Raw genomic sequence first — 16,996 nt, 5'->3', positions numbered from 1 at the left:
AATAAAACAGTGTAGCAACAGACACTGGTGTCAGTGGCTAATTATAGGTGCATTAGAGCTACTGGCTGCTGTCAAAACCTATGACTGTAACAGTCTGTCAAACGGACTCTGGATGCTCATGAGAGACACCTAAGACCCTTGAATCCCAAGGGGCAGGGCTGCAGGCCCTTGGTAGGTTTGCACCACCAGGCCAGTGTCAGAAAGTCACATAAGCAGCGGCTGCTCCATGGGGCAGATAGATACCCTGCCTGGATGAGGCTCTTCCCACCCAGGACCCCCAGCCATCACAGCAGGTCTTGGTGTCACTTGCTTCTCACTGAGCTTCTATCCAGAACTGGGGGCCACGCCCTAGAGGGGGCATAGCCCCACCCTTGGGAGGAGCCCAGTCTATGCTAGGGGAGCCCCTGCTTGGGCAGCCATCTTTCTCAGGACCTGGGGTATGCCCCAAGAGGGCTGGCCGGCATCCTGGCAGGAGCACCTGGAGTTGTGGAGGGGACAGGCACGGAGGAGGGCCACTTACTGAAATGGGGCGATGGAGTCTGCAGGGAGGTCAAAGGTAGAGATCTTGGTTTTCTTATTGTAGAAGAACTTCCTCTTGAAGCTTTTGCTGAATCCCATAGTCCATGGCTCTGACAGAAGGAAGAGGGGAAAGCTCAGAAAAGGACACAAAATATTCATGCGGGACAGGAACAGACCAACATAGGGGTGTGCCTTTCTGCACTTGTGTTCTTCCATTGCCCTCTCTCCCAAAAAGCAGGCAGAGAACAGCCTGTGAGGAGGATGCAGCCGTTATCACCAGCCCAAAGGGGCTCAAGGAGGACAACTAAGATAATTACTTCTCAACAACCCCGCCCCAGTCCTGCCAACCTGCCACCAGGCAACAACTCTGGGACCCTGGCAGAGGGAAGACTCTTTGGCCAGAAGGCACTGAAGAAAAGGGACTGTACAGAGGATACAAATGGCCAAGCCTGACTTGCTGCCGCCCCCAGAGAAGGCCCTTTACCTGCATGAGGACACTGTGTGTGCACAAACCAACTGGGCTCCTCTCTCTCAGCCCCAACCCGACCCCCAGCACCCACCAAGGAACAGAAGAGGCTTGGGAAGCAGTCCCCAACCCCACACCTCAAAGAAACACCAGCCTGGCTGCCATGCACCTTAGTAGGCAGCCTTCAGCTCCGGCTCAGACAGGGTCCAGGCTAGTCACCCTGGCTGCAGGAAAGAGGACAGGCAACAATCACCCATCACCTACCATTCACCGTCCTGACGATGTAGAGGCCAGTGGGCACAAAGTGCCGGTCATCCCGCCCTGTGTAGCTGAGCTTCGGGGTGCCACTGGAGCCCTTGATGATCTTCATTTCTAACCTAATTTCCCCGAGGTGAGTAAACAGCAAGTGTGGTTTTGTGCATGAGAGCGAGCCCTCACATTATTCTCCGGCTAATATTAAAATCCCACCACCCACAGCATTTTATCTCAGTTCAACATAAGAAATGGAAACTAAGGCAGAGATGTGAGTTGCTCCAGGCTACCCATCAAGGGAGTCTGTGCAGAGCTGGATGGAGGACTCAGGCTCTAAACTCTAAGCAATGGAGTCAGGAAAGTGACAGATGTCCCTGCTCTGTTGCTGCCGTTTGGGGGATGGGTAGGGAGGGTGTTTCAAGGGTGACACAAGTAAGGTTAAGATCTGAGACCAGAGGTGCCACTGGGTCTTCGATCCCCCACCAAAGGCATCACTGTGGCCACTAAAGAGTTAACACGAGACCACGGAGACCTGGCCCAGCTCCCATGGCCGCAGCGGGCACAAACCCAGGATGAGACCCCCAGATGAGAGCACCCTGCACACCACTAATGCAAGGAAGCAGTTACGCCCCCCTGCCCCTCCAGGCTCAATCTCTCTGTCAGCACCAGGAGCTGGGATTTATAGTGTTTCAAGCAGCTTGCTGCTCTGCCCCTCGCAGGGACAATTGTAACTATTACAGCATCAATGAGCCCGTATTTCTGCCTGACACACACCGCCCTGCTCCCCTCCTGACGGTGCTGAATCAGCTCTCAGCCGGGGGGCTCTTGGCTGCGGCAGGGGGGTTAAAGGCAGGCTGCCAGGGCCAACTCACCACCTCCCCCACGACGCACCTCTGCAAAAAGAGAACACTGCTGCACCCCCACCCCAACTCTCCTCTCAGATCCTGCACTAAGACTGAGTCACTCACCTGACAAAAATCTTCTCCATCTCCTCCAGCCTGTACACCTCCTTCACCCTGTGTGTAGAGGGACAGAGAAAGGACAAAGGTTTTCTGGGGTGTGGGGGGCAGATATTCTTACCCAGCAGCAGCTGGAGGCAGGAGGCTGTGCCTGTCCTTGTCTTCTGCTTCTGGCCCCAGTACCCCAACCCACCAGAATGAGGACCCCCAGCCCCGTGTGCTGCTGTCCAACACAGATGCCCTAGCTCAGAGCTACCAAACACCCCCTTGGGCCTGCCCCACGGCAACTGGGGAGCACAACTATGGTTACTGAAGAAGGGGGAGAGAGGAAGATCTGGCAGACACCCAAGTCATCTTCACTGTCACCAGGGGCCCGAATACCAAGGTCCAGGCTCTTGTGTAGGTCACCATGGATTTTAGGGCTTCCTGTAGCAGAGTTATTTCCAAACAGTCCTAACGGGCCTTTTACCATAGGGGGCAGGGGGACCTCTACCCAGGGTGCAGGGTTCCTTCACCTCTGGGGGCCTCTGAACACATCTTTGGAACTGCTGGGTAAGGTCTCCAGGGACCCAGCAACTAGACAACAAGCAACACAGGGAGGGTCCCTGGAAGGTGTCCCTCAGGACCTGGCAGACAGGACATTTTATAAAAAGTGTAGAGAGACACCTCGGTCTCCAATCTTATAGTCTGGGTCTCCAAGCCCCAAAGGTAATAACCTCTGACCTGGGCACAGCCTGGAAAGTCTGGTCTCCCTATGTGGGCTCCCTGACTGTCCTCATCCTCCTCTCCTACCTCAGGGCCTGGAACTTTCACACCATCTAATGTGGCAACAAACACTCTCTTCTTCCTGTTCAAAAACTCCCATTCCCTTAGCACCCTTTTCTCACCTGAAAAAAAAGAAAAGGCCAGGTGGTATGCTAATGAGTGTGAATGTGCAAGGTGTGTCGGTGCCCCGAGAAGCATGTGCATCTTCAATGACACCTTAACCCCTAGGAATGCATCTCTGTGGAGGCTAGCCCACCATGACAGGCGGGATGGGGAGACACTCTGGGGCGAAGGACACACCTACCCAGCACCCCGCCCCAATTCACATTCACCAAGGGTAGTCTTATCTCTAACCACAACTTTGCCTGGTCCTCTCTACTGAGCCCTCCCATCCTCCACAGGATGGGGAAGCAGGCACTGGCCAGAAAGAAGCAATGGGGAATGGGGGTTTGGGAGGGAGACCATATGCTCACCTGATGGGATTCATGTCAGGCCGACTGGGCTTGGAAACAGCTTTCACAAATTTCTCAGCAAGCTGAATTCTAGAGCACAAACAGAGTCTCTCAGAGGTGAGCCAAGGCGCCTCCACTAGCACCCCTGCCCCCAGGGCATCTGCGTGGCACCAGAGACGGAACACTTCTGAATGTGGAGCAAAGCCGCTCCAAGAGACAGCACTCCTATGCCTGAGGAAGCCCACCCTGCCCTTCTCCACTAACATCTTTGTGGACGCCCTCCCTCTGTAGATTTGGACATCCAGTTTTGCTACATGTTGGTAGGCTTTTCTGAAGTGTGCCTTGAGTTGTGCTCCGTCCCCTCCACTAGAACTTAAAATGTCATCTGTATCGTGTATGTCGACTCACCCCAAACCACTGATGCCACAGCACACCCACTCAGAAGAACCAACTTCGGCATATCAGTATCACGGCAGTGTGAGAGGTCCCTCCTTTGTGTCCCCCACCCTCCTTCTAACAACTGATCAGTCATCCATCCACAAGCAAAAGGGACGCTGTGGGATCCAGATGAACAGACTTAAACGGGACCACCCATGCTCAAGACGTGTTCTTCAGAGACCCTCCCTCTCTCCATAAGCCTATCCTCTTGCTCAACCTGAATCAAAACCACTTCTGATCTGAACAGCTGTGGCCAAACGGAGTGTGCTGGTATCTGTGGCAATGGAGGCCCAAGCCCCAGCAAACTCTGCAGTGCAGATACTAATTCCTCACCCAGACCCTGGAACCAGCCCATGGGCGGGGAAGGAAAACTAACGATAGCCTTAGGCAAGAAGGCCTGGGTGAGGGACCAAGCCTCAGAGGCTGCTGCCGCACAGCTGACCTGGCCTACCCTGCCCTCCCTCCCCAGGACCCAGGTCAAACCGCTGGTTAAAGTGCTGCTCCCGCACGTCACTGCCATTCAGCACGAGGACATCGAGGATGTGGATGGCACTAATCTTCCGCTGGGCCTTCCCCTAGAAGAAGAAGTGCGCTGCCCACCCTGCCAAGCATCGGCCTGGGGCCCACTGCCCACCATGGCATGCTGGCCTCCGTTCTACCTATATATCACCGGGGGAAGAGGACTCCAAACACAGAACTTTCTTGTGCCTCCCGCCCAGATCATTCTCAGCACCACACCAGCCCAGACTTCTGAGCAGCCAGAGATCTGAGGCTTTAGGTGATGAGCACCCCTGAACCTCAAACTCAGTGAGGCTGCCGCCATGGTGCTCCATTCAGGGCCTAGCTTCCCAATCTTGTCCACTGTTCCCATTGACTGTTCTGAAAGTCATCTGTATGGCTGTCATGGCCAAAGCTCAAGGGATCCCTGGTAAAAACAAAATCAGCAGCTAAAAAATACCCAGCAGGCCCACTAGGGCCCAGGATGCCCAGAGATGACTGAGGTTCCCTCTTGCACACATGGGGACTGTGATCCTTCCTACCTAAACGTATCATTGTTTCGAGCTACTACCCAAGGAAGAGGAATCATTTCACAGCCTTCCCCCAGCTCTGGGCCCTGTCAAGCACCACAATGTGACCCAGTTAACTTGGGGGGAAAAGGGCCAGGCTCATCCGTGCCCCAGTTCCCTAGCTGGCAGGGCCAGAACACATGAGCAGAACCACCTCTGACCTCCCCTTTCAGTTCATGGACGATCTCCACAGACAGCAGAGTATCCCGGGGTAGCTCTGTCTTCAGGTCTAGCTTGACCCAGCGGTCTGACTGGCGGCCGTCCCACGTGTAGATCTGGGACTTCTACAGGCAGAGAGAAAGGGCCTCATGAGGCAGGCATGGAGATTGAGGGGTGAGCGTTCAAGAGAGCTTTCAGTTGGCGGTTATAAGCTGATGGGGCTGGGAAATGTCAGAAGAAAATGTCTAGGAGAGATTAGTATTCTACTTCAACGACAGGGATCTGGCTCAGTCCTGGTGGTAGGGAACAGGCCCAGGGCACCATTCAAAAGGCCTAAGTCCAGGGGTATCTGGGTGGCTCAGTTGGTTAAGTGTCCAACTTTGGCTCAGTCATGGTCTCTTGGTTCAAGGGTTCGAGCCCTGTGTCGGGCTCTGTGCTGACAGCTCAGAGCCTGCTTCAGATTCTGTGTCTCCTTCTCTCTGTGCCCCTCCCCTGCTCATGCTCTGTCTCTCCCTCAAAAATAAACAAACATTAAAAAAAAAAAAAAAGGCCCAAGTCCATGATTAGTGACCCTCAAAAAAGATCAAGCTTATGGAGCACCTGGGCCTGGGTGGCTCAGTTGGCTGAGCATTTTTTTTTTTTTTTTAAGTTTATTTATTTGTTTTGTGAAAGAGAGAGGCAGAGAGAGCGAATCCCAAGCAGGCTCCACGCTGTCAGCACAGAGCCCGATGGGGGTGGTGTTACAAAGAAATGGCTGCATGGATTCAAGCCACAGGAGCCTGCTGACAATCCTGTTGGCCTAGGAAGCTTAATATCACAAGAAAAGAAGCAGTGTTCCCTTTACAATGCACAGAGATGAATACGCAAATGTGAATGAATGAAAAACTGAATGGATGAATGACACTTGGCTAACTCACAGAAAGGAAGTGAAGCTTTAAGAAATACCTTCCCTGGGGTCAAAGCCCCAGCTCCCTAGTGCCAAGAGAACACGCACCGAGGGTGGCAGGCAGCTGTCCAGACTCCCACAGACACAGAGCAAGGTTCCACCACCCCGACAGTAGAGAGGAAGCCAGCAGCAGACTTACCCCCAGACCGATGAGGAACTTCTGCTCGCTGCCAGACACCATGCAGCGGTAGTCAAGCACTGGGCGGATCTTCTCCAGGGTTTTGGAGGTGAGCAGCGTGGGCTTATAGCTGAAGATGTCAATCTCAGTGCCCTGCAGCCCCGGGTCAGAGAAAACATGGCTGGGTTGGGGGAAGGGACAGGCGCTCAGTATGGGTGCCTGTATGAGGGATGGGGGCAGGCTGGGAGAGGCGAAGGACAGGAAGCACTTGCTCTCTGAAACATGCCCCCCTGCTCTCCCTAACCATGCACTAACTGGGATCTAATTCCATCTGCTTGGAGTGTTCCTTTAGGACCTATTAGAAGAGGCTGGGAAGGGAAAGAACACCAACTCCCTGAGTACAGATCAATTTACCAGAGCTATAAGGAAATGCCGCCAGAATATATAAGCCACCCCTTCAATAAAACTGAAGGCGAGGACTCATCAGTAGTTGGTCTGAAAGCAGTTAAGTGACCGTCCACCCCATTCAGAAATATGGACACATGCTACTCTTCTGAGGTCATCTGGAACCTCATTCTCCAGTCCGTGACCCCACAAAACCAGCACAACGGCCCCATAATCTGGGCTAGATTTAAATGAAGCCCAGCCCCTCAGAATCCAGGAGGTGCCTACACAAGCCCTCTGGAGGCCAGGCATCTTGGAGGGAGGATGGCACGGGTCTGATACCTTCCACATCTAAAGTTAGGCCTCTCTGACTTTTTATTTTCAACAGATACCAAACTCACCTGGATTAGCTCAAAGAACTTAGATTTGGGGTCTGAGGAAGAAGGAGCAACTCGAGCCTGGTCTGGGATCTGAAAGGAGCCGGCAAAGAGCTTTGATTTGCAAATGTACTTTCAACGAAAGCTGTGTGTATGCACATGCAGGCGAGGGGATAGGTCCAGACAGGGGAAGAGGCAATGGCCCCCAACAAAGGGGGCTAGAAGGCAGGAGATGGGAGTGGGTAATCCAGTCACTGCCTCACTTCAAGCCCTGTGGTTGCACACCACAAAGGCCCCTTCCCTCTGTCTGGGACTCACTGTGGGCAGAGAGTTGCTGTATAGGGCCCTGGCAACAAAATGAGGCCTGGTCACCCACCACCCTTGTCCTTCACCCGCCACCCTTGTCCTTTTTGACCCAACTGCAGGACCACAATGTCAGTGAAAGGGCCAAAAAGGTAACTCCTGACAATGCTAAGACGTCTAACTCTGGAACCCTGTGAGGGTAGGGAGACGTTTACATGTAAGGAGAAACCCTAAGTAGACAGGGTTGGTCAATCCATTCTTCTCTACAGCTTCCCTGCTCTGGAGTAGTAATGGGCTAGGGAGATGCTCACCCCCCAAAGTCGAAGGCACTCTTTCCGGATCTCTGCCTGCCGAGGCTCACTCAGGGTTCTGGGAAAATAAAACCAACAAGTGATTAAAACCTCCAAGAGGTACAAGGAGTGTGCATCCCGTGCACCCCTCAGAACTCCCAAGAGAGGAAGCCCAGATGAATAAACGTGTGTGCACACAGAGGCCATGCTGCCATTAGCCCAGGGTGCTTACAACACTCACATGGCTCTGCCCCTTAAGGAAGGGGGATCAGATGTAGACAAAATGGATGAGCTCCCCTTCTCACCACAAAGGGAAGGAAGACTACCCTCCCGATCACCCTGAATGCCAGAGCTGCCCACACACTCTCCTCTCTGAGCATCTTCTGGCTTTTCCTCTGCTGATACACATTAAGTCCATCCCAATGGATGCCACTATGCTCCAGAAAGCTTTATCAGCTTATGCTGACCCCCTACCAGAAGAATGGTTTTCTTAGACCAGTCCTATCTCCCCTCTCTTGATCACTCCTTATTCTGTGTCCCCTCAACATTATGCATTCTACTCATACTATGCCACTCTACACCCTCTGATGCACCCTCTACATTCCTCCTGTATCCTTTTCCTGGGGTACTCTTATCTGCCTAAACACAAAGTCTTTGAGGGCAAGGTTCATGCCATCTACTTCTCTGGTATGCTTCACAGACCACAGCAGAGTAAAAGATTAAAAAAAAAAATAGACGTTTTTAAATGTTTGTTGAAATGAAATAAAGAGCTCAGAGGAAGGAGCAAAATGAAAAGATCTTTCCTTGAAATAAAAGAATTCTGGGGAGTGGGCAACACTCACGTGTCTTGAACAAAGGCATGGATTTTGGCCAGAGCTTTGATCTGCAGACTACAGTGGCTAGAGAGAGGGGGGGAAAAAAAGATATAATTTCAGAAGGATTACCAAAAAAGGCAAAAGATATCAAAAAAGAGAAGCTCAGCCAGAGCAGTGGCCATCTACATCTGGGGGAGAGGGGCTGGAGAACTGAAAGAGAACCCCCTTGACTACACCCCAAGATACAGTTACATGGGGCCTGCTAAAGGCTTACAATAAAGCAGAACTGAGTCAAACCCGCTAGACACCCAGCTCCCAAGTCCTGCTAAAAGGAAAGTTCTGATCCCATCCTTAAAAACTTGAAAGCAGTAGTGAATTAATTCTAAATAAAGCAACGACAAAGCCCAGACCCAGTTCAGCTGCAGACTGAACTGACTCAACCCACCTACACTAGCAGCTGCCCTTGCTACTTTAATCCCCACTATCCTTTTATACAATGTCTGGCATTAAATTAAAGAGTGTGTGACATGTGATAAAGCAAGAAAATGTAACCAGCTAACAAGAGGGGAAACAATCCAACAGCAGAAGATCCAGAAATGGTCCAGATGTTCATATTATCAGACATGGCCCTTAAAATAACTGAAAAACATATTAAAGGATCTAGTAGAAAAGATGTACAACATTCATGGAAAGATAGAGAATTTCAGCAGAGGTACAGAAACCATATTTCTAAAAAACCAAGATTCTAGGATTGAAAACTATGATATTAGAGATGAAGAATGATTTTGATGGGCTTATCACCAGACTGAAAACAGCAGAGGAAAGAATCAGTGAACTTGGGGATAATGAGGTCAACAGAAACTCAAACCAAAACATAAAGAGAGAAAAGAGTGAAAAAAAAAAATACCAGTATTAGAACTCTACAGGACAATAGCAAACAGTTAAACATAAATAAGTAGAGTCTCAGAAGCAGAAAAAAGAATAAGACAAAAATACTAACAAGATAATAGCCAAGAATTTTCCCAAACTGGTAAATGAAATCAATCCACAGATCCAAGGTCAGAGAACCCCAGGCAGAATCAGTACAAAGAAAACCATATATAAACACACTGTGGTCAACATGTTGAAAACAAAGATAAAGGGAAAATCTTAAAAGCACTCAGAGGAAAAAGGACACATGATATGCATGAAAACAGTAACAGTAATGACTGACTTCTCTCATCAGAAACAAGGAAGGCAGAAAACAATGGAACATTATCTTTAAAGTGCTGAAAGAGAAACACGACCAACCTCAAATTCTATATCCAATAAAAGGATCCTTCAAAGAGGAGAGGGAAATAAATACATTTTCAAAAGACAAATTACTCCAGCATACTTGCACAATAAAAATAGGCTAAAAGAAATTCTTTAGGCCAAAGGGAAAGGATTCCAAACAGAAACCCAGTTCTGCAAGAACTAGAAATGAAGAACACCAAAATGTGTAAATAGGTCAGTAGATACAAAGGACCTTTTTAAAAAATGTAAATGTACATATGCAGGCATACCTCGTTTTATTGCACTTCACATTACTGCACCTGACAGATAATGCATTTTTTACAAATTGCAGGTGGCAACCCTGTGTTGAGCAAGTCTATTGGTGCCATTTTCCCAACAGCATTTGCTCGCTGCATGTCTCTGTGTCATATTTTGGTAATTCTCATAATATTTCAAACTTTTACATTATTGTTATATTTGTTATGGTAATCTGTGATCAGTGAACTTTGGAGCCTGAAGATGTGGCTGAATTGCTATAAAACTTTATCAGATGAGGAGGTGCTTCTTATGAATGAGCAAAGAAAGTAGTTTCTTGAGATGGAATCTACTCGTGGTGAAGATGCTGTGCAGACTGTTGAAATGACAACAAAGGATTGAGAGTATTACATAAACTTAGCTGATAAAGCAGTGTCAGGGTTTGAGAGGATGGACTCCAATTTTGAAAGAAGTTCTGTCAGTAAGATGTTATCAAACATCACATGCTACAGAGAACCCATTCATAAAAGGAAGAGTCAATCAATGTGGCAAATGTCATTGTCTTAGTTTAAGAAACTGCCACAACCATCCCAACTTTCAATAATCACCACCCTGATCAGTCAGCCATCAGCACTGAGGCAAAACCCTGCACCAGCAAAAAGATTATGACTCACTAAAAGCCCCGACAATGGTTAACATTTTTTTTTTTTTTTAGCAATAAAGCATTTTTTAAATTAAGATTTGTACATTGTTTTTTGTACACAGTGTTACTGCACACTTAGTAAACTATAGTATACATACAACTTTATATGCACTAAGAAACAAAAGTTAATTTGACTTGCCATATTGCAATATTCACCTTACTGCAGTGGTCTAGAACCAAACCTGCAGTATCTCTGAGGTATGCCTGTACAGGCAGATATACTTTAAATCTCTTTAAAAGATGATATAGACTTTATGGTTTAAAATAAAAATAATAGCAAGCTAAAGTAGGGTTTATATAAAACAAGAACACAAAGGCAGAACTGTAAATGCATATATACTGTGGTAATAAGGTTCTTACATTGTTCATAAAGCAGGATACTCTTTGAAAGTAAACCATGATAAATTAAAGATGAATACTGTTAGCTTTAAAAGAGCTAAAATAACTCTCAACAATAGCCAAATTCTGGAAAAAGCCTAAATGTCCATCAACTGATGAATGGATAAAGAAATTGTGGTTTATATACACAATGGAGTACTACGTGGCAATGAGAAAGAATGAAATATGGCCCTTTGTAGCAACGTGGATGGAACTGGAGAGTGTTATGCTAAGTGAAATAAGCCATACAGAGAAAGACAGATACCGTATGTTTTCACTCTTATGTGGATCCTGAGAAGCTTAACAGAAACCCATGGGGGAGGGGAAGAGAAAAAAAAAAAAAAAAGAGGTTAGAGTGGGAGAGAGCCAAAGCATAAGAGACTCTTAAACACTGAGAACAAACTGAGGGTTGATGGGGTATTGGACGGAGGGGAGGGTGGGTGATGGGCATTGAAGAAGGCATCTTTTGGGATGAGCACTGGGTGTTGTATGGAAACCAATTTGACAATAAATTTCATATATTAAATAAATAAATAATAAATAAATAAATAAAGAGCTAAAATATAAAACAAAAAGACATAAAAAAGAAAAAATCCAAGGAGATATAAACGAATATTAAAAAATACCAACCAGCCCCCCCCAAAAAAGGAAGGAACTGAGAAACAAAAAGAAAACAGGATAAAGAGATACTAAACAACCAAGATAAGAGGATTTAAAAAAAATTTTTTTTTAATGTTTATTTTTGAGAGAGACAGAGTACGAGCAGGGGAAGGGCAGAGAGAGAGAGGGAGACACAGAATCCAAAGCAGGCTCCAGGCTCTGAGCTGTCAGCACAGAGCCTGACACGGGGCTCAAACCCACGAACTGTGAGATCATGACCTGAGCCGAAGTCGGACACTAAATCAACTGATCCAGCCAGGTGCTCCAAGATAGAGGATTTAAACCCAAACATATCAATAATTACATTCCATGTAACTATACTAAACACTCTAATTATAAGGCAGAGACTGTCACACTGCATAAGAAAGTAAGACCCAAGCATATGTTATTTATAAAGACAAACACAGGTTGAAAATAAAAGGACTTAAAAAGATAAACCAAGCAGGGGTATCTGTGGCTCAGTCGGTTAAGCATCTGACTTTAGCTCAGGTCACGATCTCATGGTTCCTGAGTTCGAGTCCCACATGGGGTGAGCTAGAGACCTGCTTGGGTGAGCTCCAGCCACACTTTGGATGAGCTCGAGCCCCACTTAGGCCTCTGTGCTAACAGTGCAGAGCCTATATAGGATTATCTTTCTCTTCTCTTTCTCCCTCTCTCTCTGCCCCTCGCTCACTCACACTCTCTCAAAAATAAATAAATGAATTGAAGAAAAAAAGACAAATCAATACTAAGCAAAAGAAGGCTGATGTGACTATATTAATACCAGATGAGGTAGACTTCAAGACAAAGAGTATTACTAGAGATAAAGAAGGATATTTCATAATGACAAAGGTCAATTCATTAAGAATAACAGAATACAGATTTAGAGACTAATAACCCCTATGAACACAGACTCAACTCAATAAAATATTAGTAAATCAAATACAGAATATATAAGAATGATATTCATAACCAAAGCATATTAAAAAATGCAAGACTGGTTTGCCATCTGAAAATCATTCAATGTAATTCACTGTATTAATGGAATAAAGAATAATACCATAATAATTTCTATAGATACAAAAAGGATCTGACAGAACTAAACATCCCTTCAAAATAAAAACGCTCAACAATCTCAAAATAGAAGAAAACTCAATCTGATAAAGGACGTCTACAAAAACCTATTGCCAACACCACATTTAATGAAAGATTAAACACTTTATGCTTAAAATTAAAAGTAAGGCAAGGCTGTCTGCTTTTATCACTTCAATTCAACATCAAATTGAAGGAATTAGTCATTTCAATAAGGCAAGAAAAAAAACAGAATTACCATATGATCCAGCAATTACACTTCTGGGTATTTATCCAAAAGAACTGAAATCAGGATCTTGCAAAAATATTAGCACCCCCATGTTCACTGAAGCACTATTCACAGTAACCAAGATGTAGAAACAACCTAAATGTCCACTGACAGATGAACAGACAAAGAAAATGTGGTAATATATATACAATGGAATATCTTTTTAAATTTTTTTAAGTAAACTGCACACCATATGTAGGACTTGAACTCACAACCCCAAGATCAAGAGCCACACGCTCTACCCACCGAGTCAGCCAGGCACCCCTTTACATACAATAGAGTATTTAGACAAGACAGACAGAAAGACAGAAAAGAAAGACAGAAAGAAAGAAAGACAGAAAAGAAAGAAAGAAAGAAAGAAAGAAAGAAAGAAAGAAAGTTAGTTAGTTCTAGGCATCCAAACTGGAAAAAAAAAAAAAAAAGTAAAATTATCTCAGTTCACAGACAGCATAATCTTTCATGCAAAAAAACCCTAAAGATTCCACCAAAAACTATTACAACTAATAATCAAATCTGGCCAATTTGCAGGATACAAAATCAACACACAAAAACCAGTCATTTCTACACAATAATGAATAATCTGAAAGGATGAAGAAAATAACTCCATTTACAATAGCATCAGAAAGAATAAAATACTGAGAAGTAAAGAAGTGTAAGACTTGTACACTAAAAGCTACAAATCACTGCTGACAAAAATGGAAAAAGACATAAATGGAAAGACATCCTGTGATCATGGATTGGAAGACTCAATATTGTTAACAAGACAATATTATCTAAAGCAATCTACAGATTCAATGTAATCCCTTTCAAAATCCCAAAGGCAATTTTTGCGAAAATGGAAAAACCCATCCTAAAATTCATATGGAATCTCAAGGGGCCCCATAGCCAGAACAATCTTGAAAGAGAAAAACAAACTGAAGTCTCATATTTCCTAGTTTCAAAACTTACTACAAAGCTAGAATAATCACAACTGTGGTTCTGGCATAAAGATAGGCATACAGAACCAAAGGTACAGAATAGACAGCCCAGAAGTAAACCTCTGCATATATGATCAAATGATTTTCAACAAGGGTACCAAAACCATTTCATGAGGAAAGAATAGTCTTTTCAACAAACGGCGCTGGGAAAACTGGTTGTCTACATGCAAATGTATGAAGTTGGACCCTTACTTTATAACATCTACAAAAATTAACTCAAAATGGGTCAAAGACCTAAAGATAAGAGCTAAAAGTATAAAACACTTCGAAAAAAGCACAGTGAAAAGTTTCATGATGCTGGATTCAGCAATGATTTCCTGAATATTACACCAAAAGCATAAACAATCAAAGAAAAAAAAGAAATTGAACCACATCAAATTAAAATCTGTGCATTGAAGGACACAATCAATGCAGGAAAAAAAACACATAATGAGAGAAAATATTTTCAAATCATATATCTGATGAGGGATTAATATCCAGAATATTAATAAAGAATCCTACCATTTGACAAGGAAAAACACCAATTTAAAAATAGGCAAAGGACTAGAGTAGGCATTTCTCCAAAGATACACAAACAGCCCGATACGAAAATATACTCAATATCAAAAGTCAAAACTACAATGAGACACCACCTCACACCCATTAGGAGGGCTATTATCCAAAAAAACAAAAACAGAAACAAAAACAGAGAGACAACAACGGGTGTTGGTGAGAATGTGGAGAAACTGGAACCCTTGAGCATGACTGTTGGTAACGTGAAGTAGGTCAAGTGTTGTAAAAAATAGTATGGCAGTTGTAGCTGCACCATTTTAAGCACAATTACCATAGGATCCAACAACTCCACTTCTAAGTGTATACACGAAAGAACTGAAAGCAGGGGCTCAGTTACTTGCACACCAATATTCAAAGCAGTATTATTCACAGGAGCTAAAATGTGGGGACAATCCAAATATCCAACAACAGATGAATGGGTAAACAAAATGTGGTGTGTGTGTGTGTGTATATATATGTGTGTGTATATATATATGTGTATATATATACATGTATATATGTATATATATATATGGAATATTATTTAGCCCTACAAGGAATGGAATTCTGACACACGCTACAACATGATATAAACCTTAAAAACATTATGCAAAGTGAAATAAGCCAGACACAAAAGAACAAATATCATTATGATTTCACTTATATGAGTTACCTAGAACAGGCAAATTCATCGAGCTTCAAGGTGGGAGAAATGGGGAGTTATTGTTTAATGGGTACAGAATTTCTGTTTTGGATGATTAAAACATTCTGGAAATATACAGTGATGATGGTTGCACAACAATGTGAATGTATTTAATGCCAGTGAATTATACTTTTTTTTTTTTTTTAACATTTATTCATTTTTGAGAGACACAGAGACAGGGAGTGAGCATGGGAGGGGCAGAGAGATGGAGACAAAATCTGAAATAGGCTCCAAGCTCCGAGCTGTCAGCACAGAGCCCGACGTGGGGCTCAAACCCACAAACTGTGAGATCATGACCTGAGCTGAAGTCAGACACTTAACCGACTGAGCCACCCAGGTGCCCCAGAATTACACATTTTAAAAATTGAGGCACCTGGGTGGCTCAGTTGGTTAAACCTCCAACTTCAGCTCACGTCATAATCTCACGGTTTCTGGGTTCAAGCCCCACCCCACGGTCGGCTCTGTGCTGACAGCTCGGGGCCTAGAGCCTGCTTCGGATTGTGTGTGTGTGTGTCTCTCTCTCTCTCTCTCTCTCTGCCCTCCCCTGTTTGCACTCTCTCTCAAAAATAAACAAATAAAAAGGGTCAAAGTAGGGGGCACCTGGGTGAGTTTGAGCCCTGCAACAGGCTTTGTGCTGTCAGCAGGCTCTGCATAGAGCCTGCTTGGGATTCTCTCTCTCTCTCTCTCTCTCTCTCTCTCTCTCTCTCTCTCTGGCACTCCCCTACTTATATTCTCTCTCAAAATAAATAAACTTAAAAAAAACTTTTTTTAACTTCTGTTTATCAAAATATACCATTAAGAAAATGAATAGGCATGTCACACATTAGGACAAAATATTCACAACACACATATTTGAAATCAGACTTGTATTCAAAATATAGAAAATAGAAAATATATTACAATTTAATAAAAAGAGGGGCACCTGGGTGACTCAGTCAGTTGAGCGTCTGACTCTTGATATTGCTCAGGTCATGATCCTAGGGCTATGGGATTGAGTCCCATGTCAGCCTCCATGCTGAGCATGGAGCCTGCTTGGGATTCTCTCTCTTTCCCCAGCTTGTGCTCTCACAAAGGAAAAAAAAAAAAAAAAAAAAACAACCAAAAACTTTTTTTAAAAAGTTTATTTATTTACTTTGAGAAAGTGAGGAAAGGGATAAGAAAGAGGGAGAGAGAATCCCAAGCAGGCTCCGCACTGAGAGTGTGGCTTGATCCCACAAACCGTGAGATCATGAGTCACATGTTCAACAGCCAATAAACACATGAAAAGAGGCTCAACGTCATTAGTCACCACAGAAATACAAATCCAAACCACAATGAGATATCACTTCACAGAACTATTATCAAGAATAAAAAATAAAACAAGTTAAAAAAAAAAAAAAAAAGAAACTGAAAACCAACCCCCCTCCCCAAAAAAAGACAAGAAATAACAAGTGCTAGAGAGGATGTGGAGTAGAGAACCCTTGTGCAGTGATGGTAGGAATGTTAATTGGTACAGCCACTATGGAACACAGTATAGCATTTTCTCAGAAAATTAAAGATATAAAACTACCACAGTCCAGCAATTCTTCCAGGTATTTATCAAAAGAAAACAAAAACACTAATTTGAAAAGACATATGTCCCCCTAGATTCATCACACCATTATTTATAATAGCCAAAATGTGGAAGCAATCTGAATGTTCAACAGATGAATGGACAAATAAAATGTATATATACAATGGAATATTACTTGGCCACAAAAAAGAATGAAATCTTATTATTTCCAACAATACGGATGGATCTAGAGGATATTATGCTATGTGAAATAAGTCAAAATAAGAAAGAAAAAGACAAAAACACTTATATGTAGAATCTAAAACACAAAACAAATTAACAAATAAAACAAAAC

At 44.4% G+C, this 16,996-nt stretch overlaps 1 protein-coding gene across 5 annotated transcripts in view; it reads right to left on the bottom strand.

Annotated features, from left to right (window-relative positions):
• CMTR1 (cap methyltransferase 1) overlaps nt 1–16,996 on the bottom strand; it is a 49,742-nt gene that overhangs the window by 1,772 nt on the left and 30,974 nt on the right. For 4 of the 5 annotated variants that reach the window (XM_040473379.1, XM_040473378.1, XM_040473381.1 and 1 more), the window contains 10 exons: nt 8,338–8,394; nt 7,517–7,574; nt 6,927–6,995; nt 6,163–6,294; nt 5,080–5,202; nt 4,335–4,426; nt 3,435–3,503; nt 2,206–2,253; nt 1,250–1,362; nt 521–629 (listed from right to left, as the gene is read on the bottom strand). In XM_040473379.1, the coding sequence (XP_040329313.1) occupies nt 521–629; nt 1,250–1,362; nt 2,206–2,253; nt 3,435–3,503; nt 4,335–4,426; nt 5,080–5,202; nt 6,163–6,294; nt 6,927–6,995; nt 7,517–7,574; nt 8,338–8,394 (870 nt within the window). The remainder of the gene's footprint in view (nt 1–520; nt 630–1,249; nt 1,363–2,205; nt 2,254–3,434; nt 3,504–4,334; nt 4,427–5,079; nt 5,203–6,162; nt 6,295–6,926; nt 6,996–7,516; nt 7,575–8,337; nt 8,395–16,996) is intronic. The other variant, XM_040473380.1, reaches the window with a different exon arrangement.

Source organism: Herpailurus yagouaroundi, unplaced genomic scaffold, assembly GCF_014898765.1.
Source record: "Herpailurus yagouaroundi ecotype Mexico unplaced genomic scaffold, PumYag 139, whole genome shotgun sequence".
NCBI classification, from domain to species: domain Eukaryota; kingdom Metazoa; phylum Chordata; class Mammalia; order Carnivora; family Felidae; genus Herpailurus; species Herpailurus yagouaroundi.
Note: the sequence above shows the minus strand (reverse complement) of the source record. Positions and strands in the feature narration are given on the sequence as shown.